Genomic DNA, 15,464 nt, shown 5'->3' with positions numbered 1-15,464 from the left:
TGCACATCCTGTATTCGACCATGAGATGTCAGTGTTGCACAACAAACACTCGCCGTGCCCCAAAACGTTGACTCAAAGGCGCCTTTGAGAGTCTCTTGGCAGCACCTGACTCTGGTTCATTTGGATGGAAAATCAGACTGTAACTCAGGCTTTAAGAAACATTCCATGTCAAATTATTTAAACTTTTCCTTCAAAATACACAACATTTTTTTTTTTTCTTTTTCTGAGAACCTTTTTAAACTGAAACGCTTTGCCAGAAATTCATGGAGCTGACATGGAGGCCAGTGTTGATTTCTGAGGTGCCAAAATAGACAGAGTAAAGCCTAAAGTAAAACAATATCTCAACCGATCGTTTATAACATCTGAGCGATGGGGTGGACTGCCAGCGGTGGTGGCGGTGCGGTCAGGCTGAGGTGAGGTTTTGGGGTTTGTCGGTTCCTCCTCAGGTTCGGCTTAAGTGGACACTGCGGTCTGGTTTGGTCTCGATTGTGTGGCCTCAGAAATGGAGCGGGAAATGGGGGGAAGCAACACACCGTTACTCGGCATTGTTTAAAGATAAACAGCAAAAGAAATGAAATGTGTCTAAGTAGCGAAAACACAGACGACATCACTCTGCATGTCAGAACAGTTGAGTTGGACACCAAATCAAGTGTATAAACATGAAATCTGAGCACCACGGTAATAAAACAATTTCCACCCATTGAAGTTTTTTTTTTTTTTTTTGAGCTGAACATGCTGTTTTCATTTCTCAGTTCCTCTAAGAAAATTTAGAGTGTGTCCCGTGGGCCGGGTGGGGTGGTGGCAAGGCACAATGAATGGGAAGGTATTACACAGCATGACTACAGTCTGTCTCTGTCTATGTTCCCGGCTACTGCCCTTGTGAGATCACCAGCCACTGACAGGGAATTGGCTGCAGCCTCCTCTCACTGAGTGATTCCCCAGCGGGACAACCTGCCAAGCGCCGAGCTTGCCAACGACCCTCTCATACATTTCTCAAAGTTTGCTGGCCGCTGCCAAGCTCGGCAAGTCTGGGTGGGTGCCACCCAGTGCTTCCTTTGCTGCCCCCAACACCTGAACTAGCACCGGAGAGGAGGAGGTGGAGAAGGAGGAGGAGGAGGAGGAGAAGAGCGAGAGAAACAGGGGTAGCTGGAAGGATGCACGGTGGGAGTGAGAGATGTTTAACAGCCACTGCAGCTGTTGTGGCCTTTTTCACAATGATTCCACTGTTCGTGCTTCCAGTGCAGCGCTAATTAAACCAGTGCCAGAGCTTTCCCTACACACATACGTACACGCACTATATGCGCACACTCAGAAGCATGTTTTCTCCCACTCATATAGACAAAGGCCAGAGATCTCAGCTCAAGATGATTCCCGTCTACAGCATGATTTAGATTGATTAGCTGATTCTAGTGATTTGTCTGTTCAGTGGTGGCCATGCTTCTTTACTTCTTATTCCTATTCGGTATTGGTAGTAAAAGTCACGTGCTTTATGAAACCACACAATAATATACGCCGATCAGGCATAACATTATGACCCTAGATCCTAGTGTTGTGTAGATCTCCCTTGTGCCTCCAAAACAGTCGTGAGTCATCAGAGACCATCTGAGGGTGTCCTGTGATGTCTGGCAACAGAGTGTTGTTAGTGGGGTCCTATGGGTTGAGGGGAGGGGCCTCTGTGGATCATCCCATAGATACTGATCAGGGTGGGATCTAGTGCAGGGGTCAACGACCCCCAAACTGATGGAGAGATTAAGTACGGACCCCTACCTACTATATGTGTTCTATATTAAACTCAGCCTATTTATATATATACATTATTATTATTATTTTGAATTTAATATTAAGCTATCCCTTTTCCTGATTACTAAAATATGTTGGATTCTATATATATATATATATAGATAAAATGTCCAATCAACCAAAGATTTTGTGACCCCCCTGCAGTACCTCTGCCAACACCCTAGGGGTTGTGGATCCCCCGTTGAAGACCTATGATCTAGTGAATTTGGAGGACAGGTCAACACCTTGTGCTGTTTTCCTTTTTTGTTTAGTTTTTTTGTTGTTTTTTTGAGTTGTTCCTAAACTGTTTTTCTGTGTTTGTCTGTGTCAGGCTGCATCCTGCTGGGGGGTGGCTGCTGCATTCAAGAAGTGTCATTGCTATGGGGCCGGGGTGCCTGGTCTGGTCTAGCTGGGTGGTACATGTCTAACTCTCATCCACACAAATGCCAAGTCCAAAAGTTTCCCAGCAGAACACTGAATCGTCACAAGATGTTGTTGCTTCACTTGTCAGTGGTCATAATGTTGTGGCTGATTGATGTACAGTCTATTACATGTAAGAAACTGAAGAAAATGGTGCATAAATTGAATATCAGGTCCAACAAACAAGTCCAAGGTGTAAATATATAAAACCCACAATGAAAGAGAAAAAGGAATTAAGCAACAAACTGAGATACATGAGAAACTCAAATCAGTGCTTTGCAGTTTGCCTGCTAGACAACGAGTCCACTTCTGACAACCGCACAAAACAAACACTTCTTTCAGCGTGCCGCAGAACACACATGTTGTAAGAGAACAGAAACACATTGCTTGTCTTAGCCCTAATTGCTGAACAGTGCGCTGACTTCCAAGAGAAACCTTTGGTCCCGACCACTTCCCCTCACCTTCCCCAGAGTGGGCATTCCAGTATAGATTAGCTGGAAATCTTTCCTGTTCTATCGAGGATAATCCCCCCCCACCCTCCTCGAAACAAGGCCGCCGCGCTCTCATATTAAGAATGATTTAGGCACAGTGAGTTCCGGTCAGGTCAAGTCTCTGCTTTCATGTTGCGATGTGGCTGTTTCAGCTGTTACCTTGCTTTGGAGAATAGGAGCAGACAGAAGAAAAGGAGAGGGAAAGCGGCCATTTGAAAGTAAAAAAAAAAAAAAATGTTCAAACGGAGTTCAAAGTCGTCACGTGGATGTGAAACATGAATTAAGGTCACAGATACAGAATGGCTCTGTCCGTATGAAAGAAAGAGGAAATGGGTGTGTGCTCGAGTGCGGGCCGAAGGGTGTCTGGGAGTTAACTGTTAAGATGTTTGAGGTCTTAGGGATATTTCCACATCAGGTTTTTTCCTTTTGGCCTCACACACACACACGCACACACACACACACTACCCACCACATCGCAGAACATTCGTCAGGACTGTGTTAGCATGAATGGGAATTACACGGGCAGAGGAGAGCGTACGTATTCACTGCACATAATGTGATTTAGAAGTGAGCGAGAGGGCAGCGCTGCCTTCGAGATAGCAGCGAGCTTTAATTATGCCTGGACGTGGTGCGGTGACGTGATCGCTGTTTCAGTTTTAAGGGGGGAAAGCAAATGATCCGGAGTCGTTTCTTTTCATGTCACTGTCCGTTTCGCATGGAGGGAGAGATACGACAAACGCGCCAGCGCGCTCCCCTTTATTTAATTTAGCCCGTTTTAGTCAGAGGAGAATAAAAGAAATCCGAGGAGACCGCTGTAGGCAGTGAACTGTCACGCGCTTTTCTACTCCGCCGCAGATTCTCTAAGCGGAGGCAAGCGGGAGAAAACATCCCCCTGACAAGATTTATAATTTTACGCCTAGGGTTCAAGCTTTTGGCTCGTTCCCCTGCGCGGGACTGGTCAGCATTAAGGGGTTTAATTCATTCATGGAGACACTCTGCACTGTGTTCTTCCTTACAGTGACTGTGTGTCGGAGGAGATGGCTCCAGCAGGAACATAATACAAGAATTAGCTGTGGAAAAGCCTCCTCCGACGGGCGCAGACACTGGCTTATTTCAAGCTAAAGTGAAAAGGACAGTATGGGGAAGACAGGGGTTTTAGTGGTTTTACAGTTCAGCGGTGGCGCTTGAAAGCAGCAGCCTTTCAGCAACGTGGGTGGCACGGCTCTTCCTAGCATCTCGGCTAACGTATTGTCATTGGCTCTATGCACTTGTCAGCGTCGCTGCTCACTTTCTCAGGATAAATGTTGATTTTGCTTTATGCAAGGTAAGCCGAGGCTGCAGCGCTTTGATTCGCTACAATCGCCGTGGCCTCGGCGTGAGAGCCTGCGTTGCTGCAGATGTCCAAATTCCTGTGACATGTTTATTGTTTTCTTTTATTTCGCGGGGGGTCACTCCGCCCGGGCCTGGCGCTGCTGTTCCCGTAGCTACCCCTCTGTGCGAGATCTTGTGTGTCGTGTAAACAGAGGACGAGGAAATAATAAGCACAAGAAAAGGGAGAATTTCCACTCGGGTTTCGTCCTCCTTTTTTTTTTTTCTTCTTCTTTTTTTTCTTTCCCCTCCCTCACCCCCTGTCAGCGTACCCACCACTCGTTGTCCTTTATTTGTAGCCTAAGTGCTTTGGCATTAAATCTTATTATTTTTTGGTAAATAAACCAGTTTCTGGTAGGAATTACACACAACTTGGTGTGAGGTCCTTTTCAGAAAAGGGGCCTGGATCCTTTTATCTAAAATGTTTTCTATTTCTGCTTTTGTAAGACACTTTTGACTGCTTTGAAAGAGAGAAACCAGGTTTTTCTTGCGTTTCTGGGGGTGAGGTTGGGGATTTTTCTCAGCATTGTGGTGAGATTTATTCTAAGAGGCTGCATTTTTTCCTGATTTCCCTCTTTGTTCTCTGTAAGTAGTTCCAGGTCCCCCCTCACTCACTCACTCACTCACTCACTCACTCTCTCTCTCACACACACACACACACGCACAGATGTGTGTGTGTGTGGAAATGTGCACAAGCCTGTGTGATTTTGAACATGGGTGTGTGTGTGTGTGTGTGTGTGTGTGTGTGTGAGGCGGGGACTTGATGTGACACCTGCTGTTGGGATGAATAGGGTCAGTGGCAGGGCCCTTCACCAGGCAGCAGCTGCTTGTTCTCACTACAAACCCGACTCCCTCAGCGCATCAAAGCCTCCAGGACAGAACACACAGTGCCCCCTACCATCATCTCCTATCATTACAGTTATTATCCTCAAGTATTGCAATTCCTCCGCTCCCCCTCACCACCACCACCCAGCCCCCCCTCCCGGGGTCACGATCTTAATCGTTCGGAGGGAAACTTGAAATTGACCCGAGGAGAACATCAAAAACAAAACTTCAATTTTCATTCTTGTGCCCTCTGAACGCAGGAAGAAGTTTCCAGACAGCTGCTGACAGACAAGGATTCCTGGTATTTGGTTGGTCTGACCTGTCTATGCTCTCTTGCTGTGTGGTAGTCTGCCCTGCGTGTGACTTAGTGGGTCTGAAAACATTCCCCGTGGCATAACAGAGGGAGAGAGGGCAGAAGATAAACAGTCAGGTATGAAAACATCTGCATTTTAGCAGCACTTCGAGCGCCTCCACGCTGAGCACAGCACGGTCGACGCTCGTGGCTCGATTAGATGCTTTAATGGCAAATTAAGAAAAACCGTAAGACATGGCCCAACGGTGGACTCACATTAGTGCACGTCTTTTCACGGCGCTTTCTTTACAGTTCAGTGGGAAGGTGGTGCACATGCAGTAGCTTCCCTTATCTATCCACCAGAGGTCAGCCTTTTATTAACAAACTGTAAAGTCTCACAAAACTGCACAACAATTAAAGGGAGGGTGCAATAAATAAAAGCAATGGTGCAGATTAAAAATGTTTCTGCAGCATGAATAAGATTCCAACATGTAATATTTGTATATTTATATATATAATGTGACACTGCTGCACGGAAGACCCTGCAGGCTCAAGCAAAGCACAGACAGAGTGGTCCCGGCTGCAGAGCATTTCTCAAACGTGGGGTTTCTTTAACTGACTGCAAACAGGCAACCAATCATTCTGGGGGATATTCCAAATTTCTGCCTGCCAGACTAGGAAAAGAAATAACAACCCTTAACACAAAAAAAGGCAAAACGCTGCCCAGCTGAGTTGGAAATTCTCAACATAACTCACCAAATTATAAACAGTAAAGCATAATAGCATAATCCGAGAGTGTTGAAAACACACTCTCACCTACGCTAACAGCGTTCTCTTTCTTTCTTTTTATGTTCAACCTCAAGTGACCCGTCAGTGTTGCACGTCTCTTTCAATTTGAGCCTTGAAGGTTGCAGGAAGCAGCGCTAAGACGAGGGCTGCGTGGACCTGGTCCGCTTGGAGAGCTTGTAGTTGAAGTACATGGCAGCCTTGGACTGCGGGGCTCTCCTGGGCCGGCAGGTGCGTCCGTTGCCGGAGTAGTCCTCCAAACACTGACAGGTGTAGGAGCCATCTGTGTTGACGCAGCGAGCGTGGCGGCTGCACCGGTGAGACCCGGTTAAACATTCATCCTTATCTTTGGAGCAGCAGAGAAGGAGATTTTAGTCAGTGATGTCAGGAGTTATTTCAGGAAGCTGCTTGATAATGAGTGGGGTACGCCGCTATGAACCTGCTCGAGAGATAATTTTTGCAGTGCTCATCACACAGGATGGAAACAAAAAAGCAGCTTGTGGGTGAGCCGCAGCTGAGTGGGTGAGCCACGACCGCTCATCAAACAAACACGGTCTCTGGATTCCTGCGCTGCCAAAGCGCATCTTCACATGATCCCCGTCTCTGCCAATTAACACAGACGCGGGGAACATGTGGGGATGCGCCGTGATCCGTTTAGTCGTTTACAAGGCTGACATGGAACAGACCCGCTGCACACCGCCTTTGCTCTCTCCAAATATTTGCTGTTGTTTCCCTACTCAAAATGTCAAAAGGAAACCTTTGACACAGCCAAAGGGCTCAAGAGCATGAAAGACGCCACAAAACACACACCACGCGAAAAACAATGCGGCCACCTGCTCAACAACAGCTGTTACCTTTCTGGGTGTCTTTGTTTGGCCACAAAAAAAAATATGGGTGGATTCATTGTTTTTTTTTTTTTTTACCTCGACATGCCACTGAGCCCCGCAGTGTCCCCATCACAAAGCCATCTCGGCAAATGCAGACGAAGCCCCCAAAAGTGTTCTTGCAGGTCCGTCGAGGTGGACACACATCGGCGCCCGGCTGGCACTCATCCACATCTGCAACACAACACAGACATGCGTCACAAGCAACACCTTGTCGCCACCTTTTCGTCTTTTAAAAAACGCACGCAGCTTAACCTTTCTTCTCCTTCTTCGCTCAAAACAGCAATTACCTTCTGAGAAGACACAAATAAGCACCTTGACCTTGTGACTGTCTCTTTGAAATGCACACTGCAGTTAGCAAACAATGGACGACCCCCCGAGAAACACACAAATGTGTCACGTAGCCATCATGGAGCCCTCTGATACGATACGGAACTACAAATAAAATGTTTGTCTCTAGTCTGGTGTGAGTTTATGTGAGATGCATGGACAGAATATATATGACAGAACAAAAGCCTGAAATGAAAACTAAAACGTTTTTGAGAGATGATTAAATTCATTGATTGTAATGAGTCTGAAATGTGCTTCACCCCAAGTTGTGTTACTTTGGCTGTGGCTGTACCTAATGAAGAGGCAGACCAGTGTATCCTCACTCCCTTACTGCCCTTACTAGTTGGGACAGACTCATTCTGGTTCTGCATGCAGTCGTGGAAACCTTGAAGGTGGTGTACATTCCTGCTTTAAACACAGTTGGACTTGGGCGAGGAAAAGAGCTCTGTCATTTCTCCCCACTCGGATGTTAAATAGTTCCCACCGTGAGCGCTTCTCCCACAGTGTGAGAACGTCAAACAGCCGTGAGAGAGTCCCTGTCACTTCATTACAGGACAGGAGTCGTCTGCTGCTGAGTTATCGAGGGGGACTCGTGTCATAAACCGGGGAGAGCGTCCGGGCTGTTTTTCTTCACATCAGCTAATTAAAGGCTTTCTTCCAGTGGGTCAGTGCGGTGACGTAGCTGCAGCACATACCATGTGAATGGGAAGTCGCCTGGTTCAGAAATAAATTAGAAAACATGCTATAGGAATAAGGTGTGAATTCAATTTTTTAGGTGAATACGCGTCCTCGCATGCAATACACACGAGATACTGTCCTCATTTAGAATTTGGTCTTGTTTGTGTCCAACCTGACGGGGCAGATGGTTTGTTACACAGAACCATCTGGGAAGTCGACCTTGGACATGCACATTCTCAAAAAAATACTTGGCAGGTGATTGGACAAACCATCTGTCTATCATTGTCTACCAGGAAGTAAACACGGCAGCTGACGGTCAGTCCGTTGTTTGAGCCGTATTGACGTCTAGCATGTTGTCTTTGGATGACTTTAGCAGTTCCGCACATCTTGTGAGAACCCAGCTGCCTTGCACGGAAAATTTTGGCCCATCCGACGGATCCAAGTCCAACATTCATCCCACCTTTACTTGCGTTCTCCAAAATGCTTGATTTATGTTTACCAGTCAGGCCTTTTATTTGAGCTGATCTTTGGCTGATTAGAGCTGCGAGAGTTATGCCCGGATCAAAAACAAAAAGCTGGAAAACGCTAAAATGTTCTTTAGAGCCTCTCGCGAATCAATTTCCCACATAAAATCTTTTTTTTTTTTTTTAGTACAACTCACTCTGATTACCGGGCTACAAAGAATCTGAACGTGTGAGCCACAGTGATTCATCACAGCGGCAGGTTGAGGGGTGTTTCTAGAGAAGCGCTACCTTCGCAGGTCCTGTCGTCGGCAGCCAGGTGGAGGCCGGGGGGACACAGACAGCGCACCGCTCCCCCCATCTCCATCTGGCAGCCATACTGGCAGCGCAGGGAGAAACATGCGGCTTCTCCTGGAAGACAGGCAGGGAAACACTGGCTGAGAATCGGTCAGAGGGTCACACACACAGTCATGCCACCACAGAGCATAGGAGCCATAAACAACACCAGCGCCCTAATCCTACTTAAACAGAAAAATCTGTGTCTTCAGTCAATAATTTGTACATTTTTTTGCTCCGAGCTTTGTTATAAAATCACTTTCGATAATATAAACTGTGGCTTTCCGTCTAAAATAACCTCCTATTATTGGTTTAAAAACAGAGGAGAATTTTCTTCATTTTGGGTTTCTGGATGTCGGTGTGCAGATTTTAAATGCACAATTTTACGAGGAAATTACTCACGGATGCAGGTGTATCCATCTGCAGCGAGCGCGTATCCGGGTTCACAGTAACAGCGATAGCTACCGTTTGTGTTCATGCAGCGCTGGGAACAAGGCCTGTCCAGCCAACCGCACTCGTTCACATCTGGAGTCAATATGAAACATTATTCAAGAAGCAGCAGATAGAAATCCTTGCGGTAAATGATGCAGGCGAACGCAGGTAATGGTTAAGAAATTAAAAACACAAGACGGACGACGGCCTTGTGAGTCACACTCCACCTTCACCACACTGCAGCCCCTTGTACCCCGCGGAGCATAAACACTTGTCTGGTCCCACGCATTTTCCCTTCACACAGGGCTTCCTGCACACAGCTGTGGGGGACAAGACACACAAAACTTAAAAACAAAGAACTCCTGTGCACAGGTACAAACTTATTAGAGCTGCATTAATCACTTTTTGCACACAGGCTTCTGGGAATGGAAATGCTAATGGAGTTGCTAGTTTTGTAAGCTACTTGGTGCTAGGTGAACGTGTACAGAGAAACATGTGATGGTTTGTTTGTTAGTAACTTTATATGTACAAATATTAAATTGCAGTTTCAAAAGTCTATTTGGATAAATGTACGTAAGTATTAAGAGCAACACATTTGGCAGTATAACACTTCTGAGCGTTGTATGTGGATTATTAGTGATCCCATAAAATCAGAGTAGTGGAGTAAAAAAACACAGTGATGATATTAAAATGTCAGTATAAAAGTGCTCTTTTTTATCGGAAGCATAAAAGGCTTTTCATATTTTTTTCCTCATTTTCTTTGATTGTTGTTTTGCTGCACTGATAACCTTTGACCTCCCGGCTATGCATCATCAAAGTTCGCTGAATCGGTTGAATTGCAGAGTGTCTTACGCTGACAAATGCCGTCAACATTCCTCCATCCCAAACAACAGGAAGTGGTCTGACCATAGCTGCAGAGTCCCAGCTGTGCGTGACCCCCAGTGTGCTCGAGCGCATCCTCCGCTGACCTGTGGAGGCAGAGACAAAAGGTTATCAGATCATTAAACATCGTCAAGGCTTCAGGGCCTCAGTTTCAGCGCATAGCTCACACAGTTTGATCCGAAGGGGAGCACGCTGGACTTTCTGAAGTTTCCCTTGTTAAGTTCAACGACGTAACTGTATGCAATTTAGGAAATCACTTCTAAACGCAAGCAAATTTAGAAAACATCTCCATCAGTTTGACAATAAGCTCCAAATACTCACAACTGAATACTGAAATGTAGCTACCAAACACAGAAATGCAACGGAAATATGTTCCCACACAACAGTGATCAAAGGAGTGAATGTCTGAATATTATTAATGCAGTTAGCAGGTTATTTAAATTGGCTAGAGGGTTGTACAAGGAGTCATTATCATTATATTATCAATAATGATCAAAATAATGAACAATCAACAAAAAACGAGACCGTCCTAGTTAAGTGCATCACTTTCTTCTGGAAACATTTTTGTTGTTCATTGTGATGTTTGTTGAAGTGAGTTTCTGTGAAGCTTGAGCTACACAAAGACTCAACAACATAAGCCGACATGAGAGGGAAAAAGGAAGGAAACTGGAGAGATATAACTGCAAGAAATAAAGGTTCGGAGTTGAAGACAGATGATCCATACTACAATGTCAACTGAGCTAGCCGCTAACGCGTTTTCTTCTTCTTTTTTTTTTAATGACACACATACCCATAAAATTCAGGCAAAAAAAAAAAAGAAAAAAGAAATTCAGGTCAAAAAAAAATCAGGCACAAGAGAAAAAAAAAGCCAAGTGGAAAAAACCCTGCAGAAGCTCGACCACAGTGCCACACTTAATGCGACTGACGGGCTGGATTGCTCGCAGGTGCAACCACCAATATCCCTGCATCTGTCCACTTCCAGCTATTTCATTTTGTATGAATGCAGCCACCTCCTCCAAGTTTGTCTGGTTTTTCCTCCTGAACAAACAAAGTTTCCTACACAGTCTCTTCAGCGTCCTGATACTTATGACCACACCGTGTTCACGAGCTACAAGAGTTTCCTTATTACTGAAGCCAATTCTGAAATATAGCTTAATCAAGACATTTGTAGAGGTAGGCATGGCCTTCGACTATAGCTCGTAGTTTGATATTTTCTCAGTTTACTTATTTGCCTGGCCCTTATTTTCTTGTGCTGTTTTTTTTTTTTTTTTCTTTTTTGGCTGGCCCTAATACTCTTCTTCCAGACATTACTTCACCAACACCTACAACTATGTGGAAAAGGCACTAATTTACTTTCATCTACCTCTCTGATCACATATAAGCTCTGCCACTCTCATACATCGTTTTTGCTATAGGATCCTTCAAGCACACTGGAGCCCCCTGAATGTGGCCGTATATTGTAAATACTTCTGAGAAGAAAAAATAAAAGTATTCCCATGCAATCACAAGAAAAACCTTGATATCCAGTGCAATGAGAATTTCTCCCTCATTATTTGCTGCTATAAACAAAAGGGCAATAAACTACATGCCAACAGAACCACAGAACAAGTTCCACTCATAGCTGCTGTTAAATCTCCTCGAAGCCACACTGCATTAAGAGGCCATTAAAGGATCTGACACAGGCCAAGTAGGTTAGTTTTACACACTGTACTAGAAGAGGCCACCAACAGTCTCTGACAAAGACCCACAAGCCTTTCTTTGATGAAACTGAAGAGAGAATCCTGGTGTATTTCTGCCATGTTTAATTTAGATTCCCTTCAACTGCAAACCAGTAAACTTCGCGTCATTACGAATTCTTACCTTTCCTGACGGTGAGCCAGGGAGAGCATAAAGAGATGCCCCACCAACACAAAGACCCATCGGCTTATTCCAATCATTTTCTTCCACCACGCTTCCCAGTATAACCCCCGAACTACATATTAGCTTCTTCTCTCCTCGGAAAACCTTTTCTCAGTCAAACTGTGCGCTAGTTTAGTGATGTGTGTGGTTAAAAGGCAATTGTGGAGGTGTTCTGCGTGCCAAAGGGCATTTAAGTGTGTCTGAGCGTTTGAGGAGTGGTGCTGGGGTGGTGGTGGGTCACATGGTGTAATTGTAAGGTGCTGAGAGTAAGAGGTGTGACTGCTCACCTGTGTGAGCAAAACACACAAAGAGAGGCAGCAGGACAAAAAAAAGAGGAAAAAAAACAGAAGCACAAAGTGGAAGAAAAAATAAATCAATCTGTATAACTCAATCTTTACTTGATTACTTCCACGTCACATAGTCTTCACCTCTTGGACATATTAAGTGTAACATCATGGGGTTTCAGTGTCTGTATCTCAGCTATAAAATATCAAGATTAGCTGAAGCTCATTTACTGTCTGATTTTCTGTCACTTTTGACCAAAATGTCTTCTGCTAAAATGTGTCTCCCTGCCTTATTCAGGATTAATTGGACTTGGGAAACTGGTGATCTTCTCTTTAATATGCAACAACAATGACATTACGAAGTTAGAAGAGTTAACCCCCTAGGTCAGACCCTCTGTCCTCATACGGGGACATTAGGTTTCAGGTTTGCTGCGGCTTATTCTGCTTCATTTGAGCCCGATGTCCTCATAAGGAGACACTTTTGTCTGCCATGTACTGGTGGCGAAGGGTCAATACACTTGTTTACACTTTTCTAGTTTGATATGACATGAAAATGAAAAAAATTCACAAGTACACGTTTGAGGACGTCGGGATTTCATCGTAAAATCGTCTAAAATCGTAAAATAACCAGCTTTATATGTTGGTTACACATTGGTGACTTAAATTGTAATATACAGTGAAATAATCCCTGTGTCCACATCATTTATTTAAAAAACTACTTCCAGTTCAAGGATGATGCTTATTTTTTTGTTTATATTTTTTAGGTCCTCTAATCCCCCAGATCTTAATCTTATCGTCAAGAAACTGAGACACATTCCAAACAAATGCTTAAGTCTCAGCAGATTAAACTCTCCCTTGCCGTTTTTTATCAGGATTGTATTGACCAAATATTTCCTGTTCTTTGTCTACAAAATCATCCTTCATTGCAGAGACACATAAGGACGTAACTTGGCAAACCAGCAGGTGGCAATAGTCTGCATTTATCATACACAGTATTAGCTGTGAGGCTAGGAAGCTACATACAAAGTTGACCTCTCCTAAATCATGCTGAGGGGAGTCGAAAGTTGGTGCCATTTAAACTTTTATTTCCATTCATTGCTTACATTTTCTTTCCAACAGCGCAGGATGCACCTGAGAAAAATTTGTGTTTGCAAAATGTTTTCACACTAGTGTTTTTTCCTCTCTCTTTGGGCACAGAGGCTACTTTTTTTTTTTTTTTTTTTTTTTTTAGGTGGAAAATACAAAGTTTCAAAAGTCAGGGTCAGAAATAACCGCTGGCAGCCTCAAAGAGGCAGTGTCTTTGAAGCCTTAACTATTACCAGCACTGATCAGAGAGCAATCAGTTGTATTAAGCTCAAAGGCGGAGAACATGTCTGGATGCCCGGTGGTCTGCTCACTAACCGCCCGCCCCCACCTCGACCCACCCACCCACATACACTGACACAAAGACACACACACACACACACACACACACACACACACACACACACACACACACAGTCCTTTAACTCTGCATCTGTCTGATGGATGAATATCAGCTGGTAAAAAAAAAAATCACTTAATAAGCTGCTGTCATGTGTCACGGCACAGACCAGACTGATTAATACGCACCTACCCACCGAGGCGCAGCAAGTCCAGAGAAAACTGGACCTCTCTGCTCTCAACTGACACCTCCCCCGTTTGTCTGCCCCCCCACAGAACAACTAAATATTTGGCAGGTTCCTTCAAACCCCTACGACCAATTAAGAGATTAAGTGGCCCCAGGGTGTCACCGCTGCAGAGGAGACCATAAACCACACTGTTTTTAGATTCGGCCAATGGTACTCATAGGAAAATTAGATTATACGAGGTGCTGGGTGGGCACTGAAGAAGGTGCGGTAAAGGCTGAGTGAAAGCTGAAAATTAGTGAGTTTTGTCCCAGTTCATTTCTGACTCAGGACCCCACCCGCCCCTTCACCTTGGACGGTTTCTGTCAAACGTGTCACCGCCACACCATCAGCGAAGTGAGGTGGAAAGAAACCATAAAATGGCTGCGCACGGTCCGCCTTGAGCCGGAGCCAAACCTCACTCTGTATCTGTCACACACAATACAGTTAAACTTAGTCCTGCCTGCCAAAGAGGAAAGGAGTGAGGTGGAAAAAAAAAAGAAAAGAAAGTGGCCGTCAACAGTAAAAACCGAGTGATAAACGTTGTCGGTGCTGGCTCGGTGTGTGGCAAGTGCAGGAGTTAATCAGAGAGCTGAGGCTGAGCTCTCTTCCATCTGCCAGCATGGGCAGTGCGGGAGAGGATCAAGATTTTTCGAGTGCGTCCCAGAGCCAGATCTCCAGATTCTCCCCCTGCCTCCTCCTCCTCCGCTGACCACATCAGAGGTGTAACACATTGGTGGTCTTTGATTCCCCAACTTGAAAAGGGATGCCCCACAAAGAGATCAGATATCATTTAAAGCTCCTTCCTCGCCCCCCGCTCGCTCGAAAAAAATACAACATATCCGTCATATGTGATGAAGTTGAGCGAATCCCCTCATGTGGAAATGAATTTTGTGGAACAGTGTTGGTGGTCAGTCGCACACAACCTACAGACGGCCCTTCCACTCGCATTAAACTCCACTTACTCACATGTAATAGTGACATTTCGCATCCCGTTGACGGTTATCTGAAAAGAAAAGACCGCAGACCTTCTGGAAAGTCAAATTAAACTTAATTTTATAACTGCTGATCATCATTTCGGACTTGAACAAAGCCACTAATGGTTTAATTGAGGCTAAATTGTCAAAGGTCTGATTCCAAGATCAACGCATGCGGTTTCAGGAGTGTAGTTTTGCCCTTTTTTTTTTTTTTTTTTTACACTAGAGTGTTTGCACTTGTAGAAGAAGAGAGGTAATGACACTGCACCAGGATGTGTGACAAAATGAGAACATGTCAAAATAGCAGTCGGTGCAAAATAGCATTTAAAAGGCACCCGGTTAAATGAAAAAAAATAAACGGGAATACCGTGTACTTTTACCATCACCACAAATGAGAACATTTTAATGGTGTATTTTTATTTACATTTTTGGATGAGGAGCAAACCAAATGTCATAAAATATGCGCATTCCTCTATTTTCAAAACAACAAAAAAGGTTCTGGGTTTCAGTTCAACGCTACAGACACACAAGAACGGACGGTGAACGAAAACAGGCTCACACATTTCTGTCTGACAAATTAGATTATAATCAGACCGGCTGTTATTCAGTACGAAGGTGCTCAATTTAGATATTGGGGAAAGTGGATTAGATTACCTTTCTCCAGCGTCAATCATGTGAACTTGCAAATGAACTA

General features: G+C 44.6%; 1 protein-coding gene across 1 annotated transcript; it reads right to left on the bottom strand.

Annotated features, from left to right (window-relative positions):
* Positions 1-5,334: 5,334 nt before the first annotated feature.
* On the bottom strand, positions 5,335-12,002 carry LOC125004482 (nephronectin). The gene is made up of 7 exons (XM_047579107.1): positions 11,825-12,002; positions 9,935-10,050; positions 9,310-9,402; positions 9,053-9,175; positions 8,606-8,725; positions 6,885-7,019; positions 5,335-6,307 (listed from the first exon to the last, which is right to left on the bottom strand). The coding sequence occupies exons 1-7, from the start codon at positions 11,899-11,901 to the stop codon at positions 6,099-6,101; spliced, it is 873 nt and encodes a 290-aa protein (XP_047435063.1). The 5' UTR covers positions 11,902-12,002; the 3' UTR covers positions 5,335-6,098.
* Between the last annotated feature and the right edge of the window lie 3,462 nt (positions 12,003-15,464).

This window comes from Mugil cephalus, chromosome 2 (assembly GCF_022458985.1).
Source record: "Mugil cephalus isolate CIBA_MC_2020 chromosome 2, CIBA_Mcephalus_1.1, whole genome shotgun sequence".
Lineage (NCBI taxonomy): Eukaryota > Metazoa > Chordata > Actinopteri > Mugiliformes > Mugilidae > Mugil > Mugil cephalus.
The sequence above is the reverse complement of the archived record's forward strand: the minus strand, read 5'-3'. Positions and strand labels throughout refer to the sequence as shown.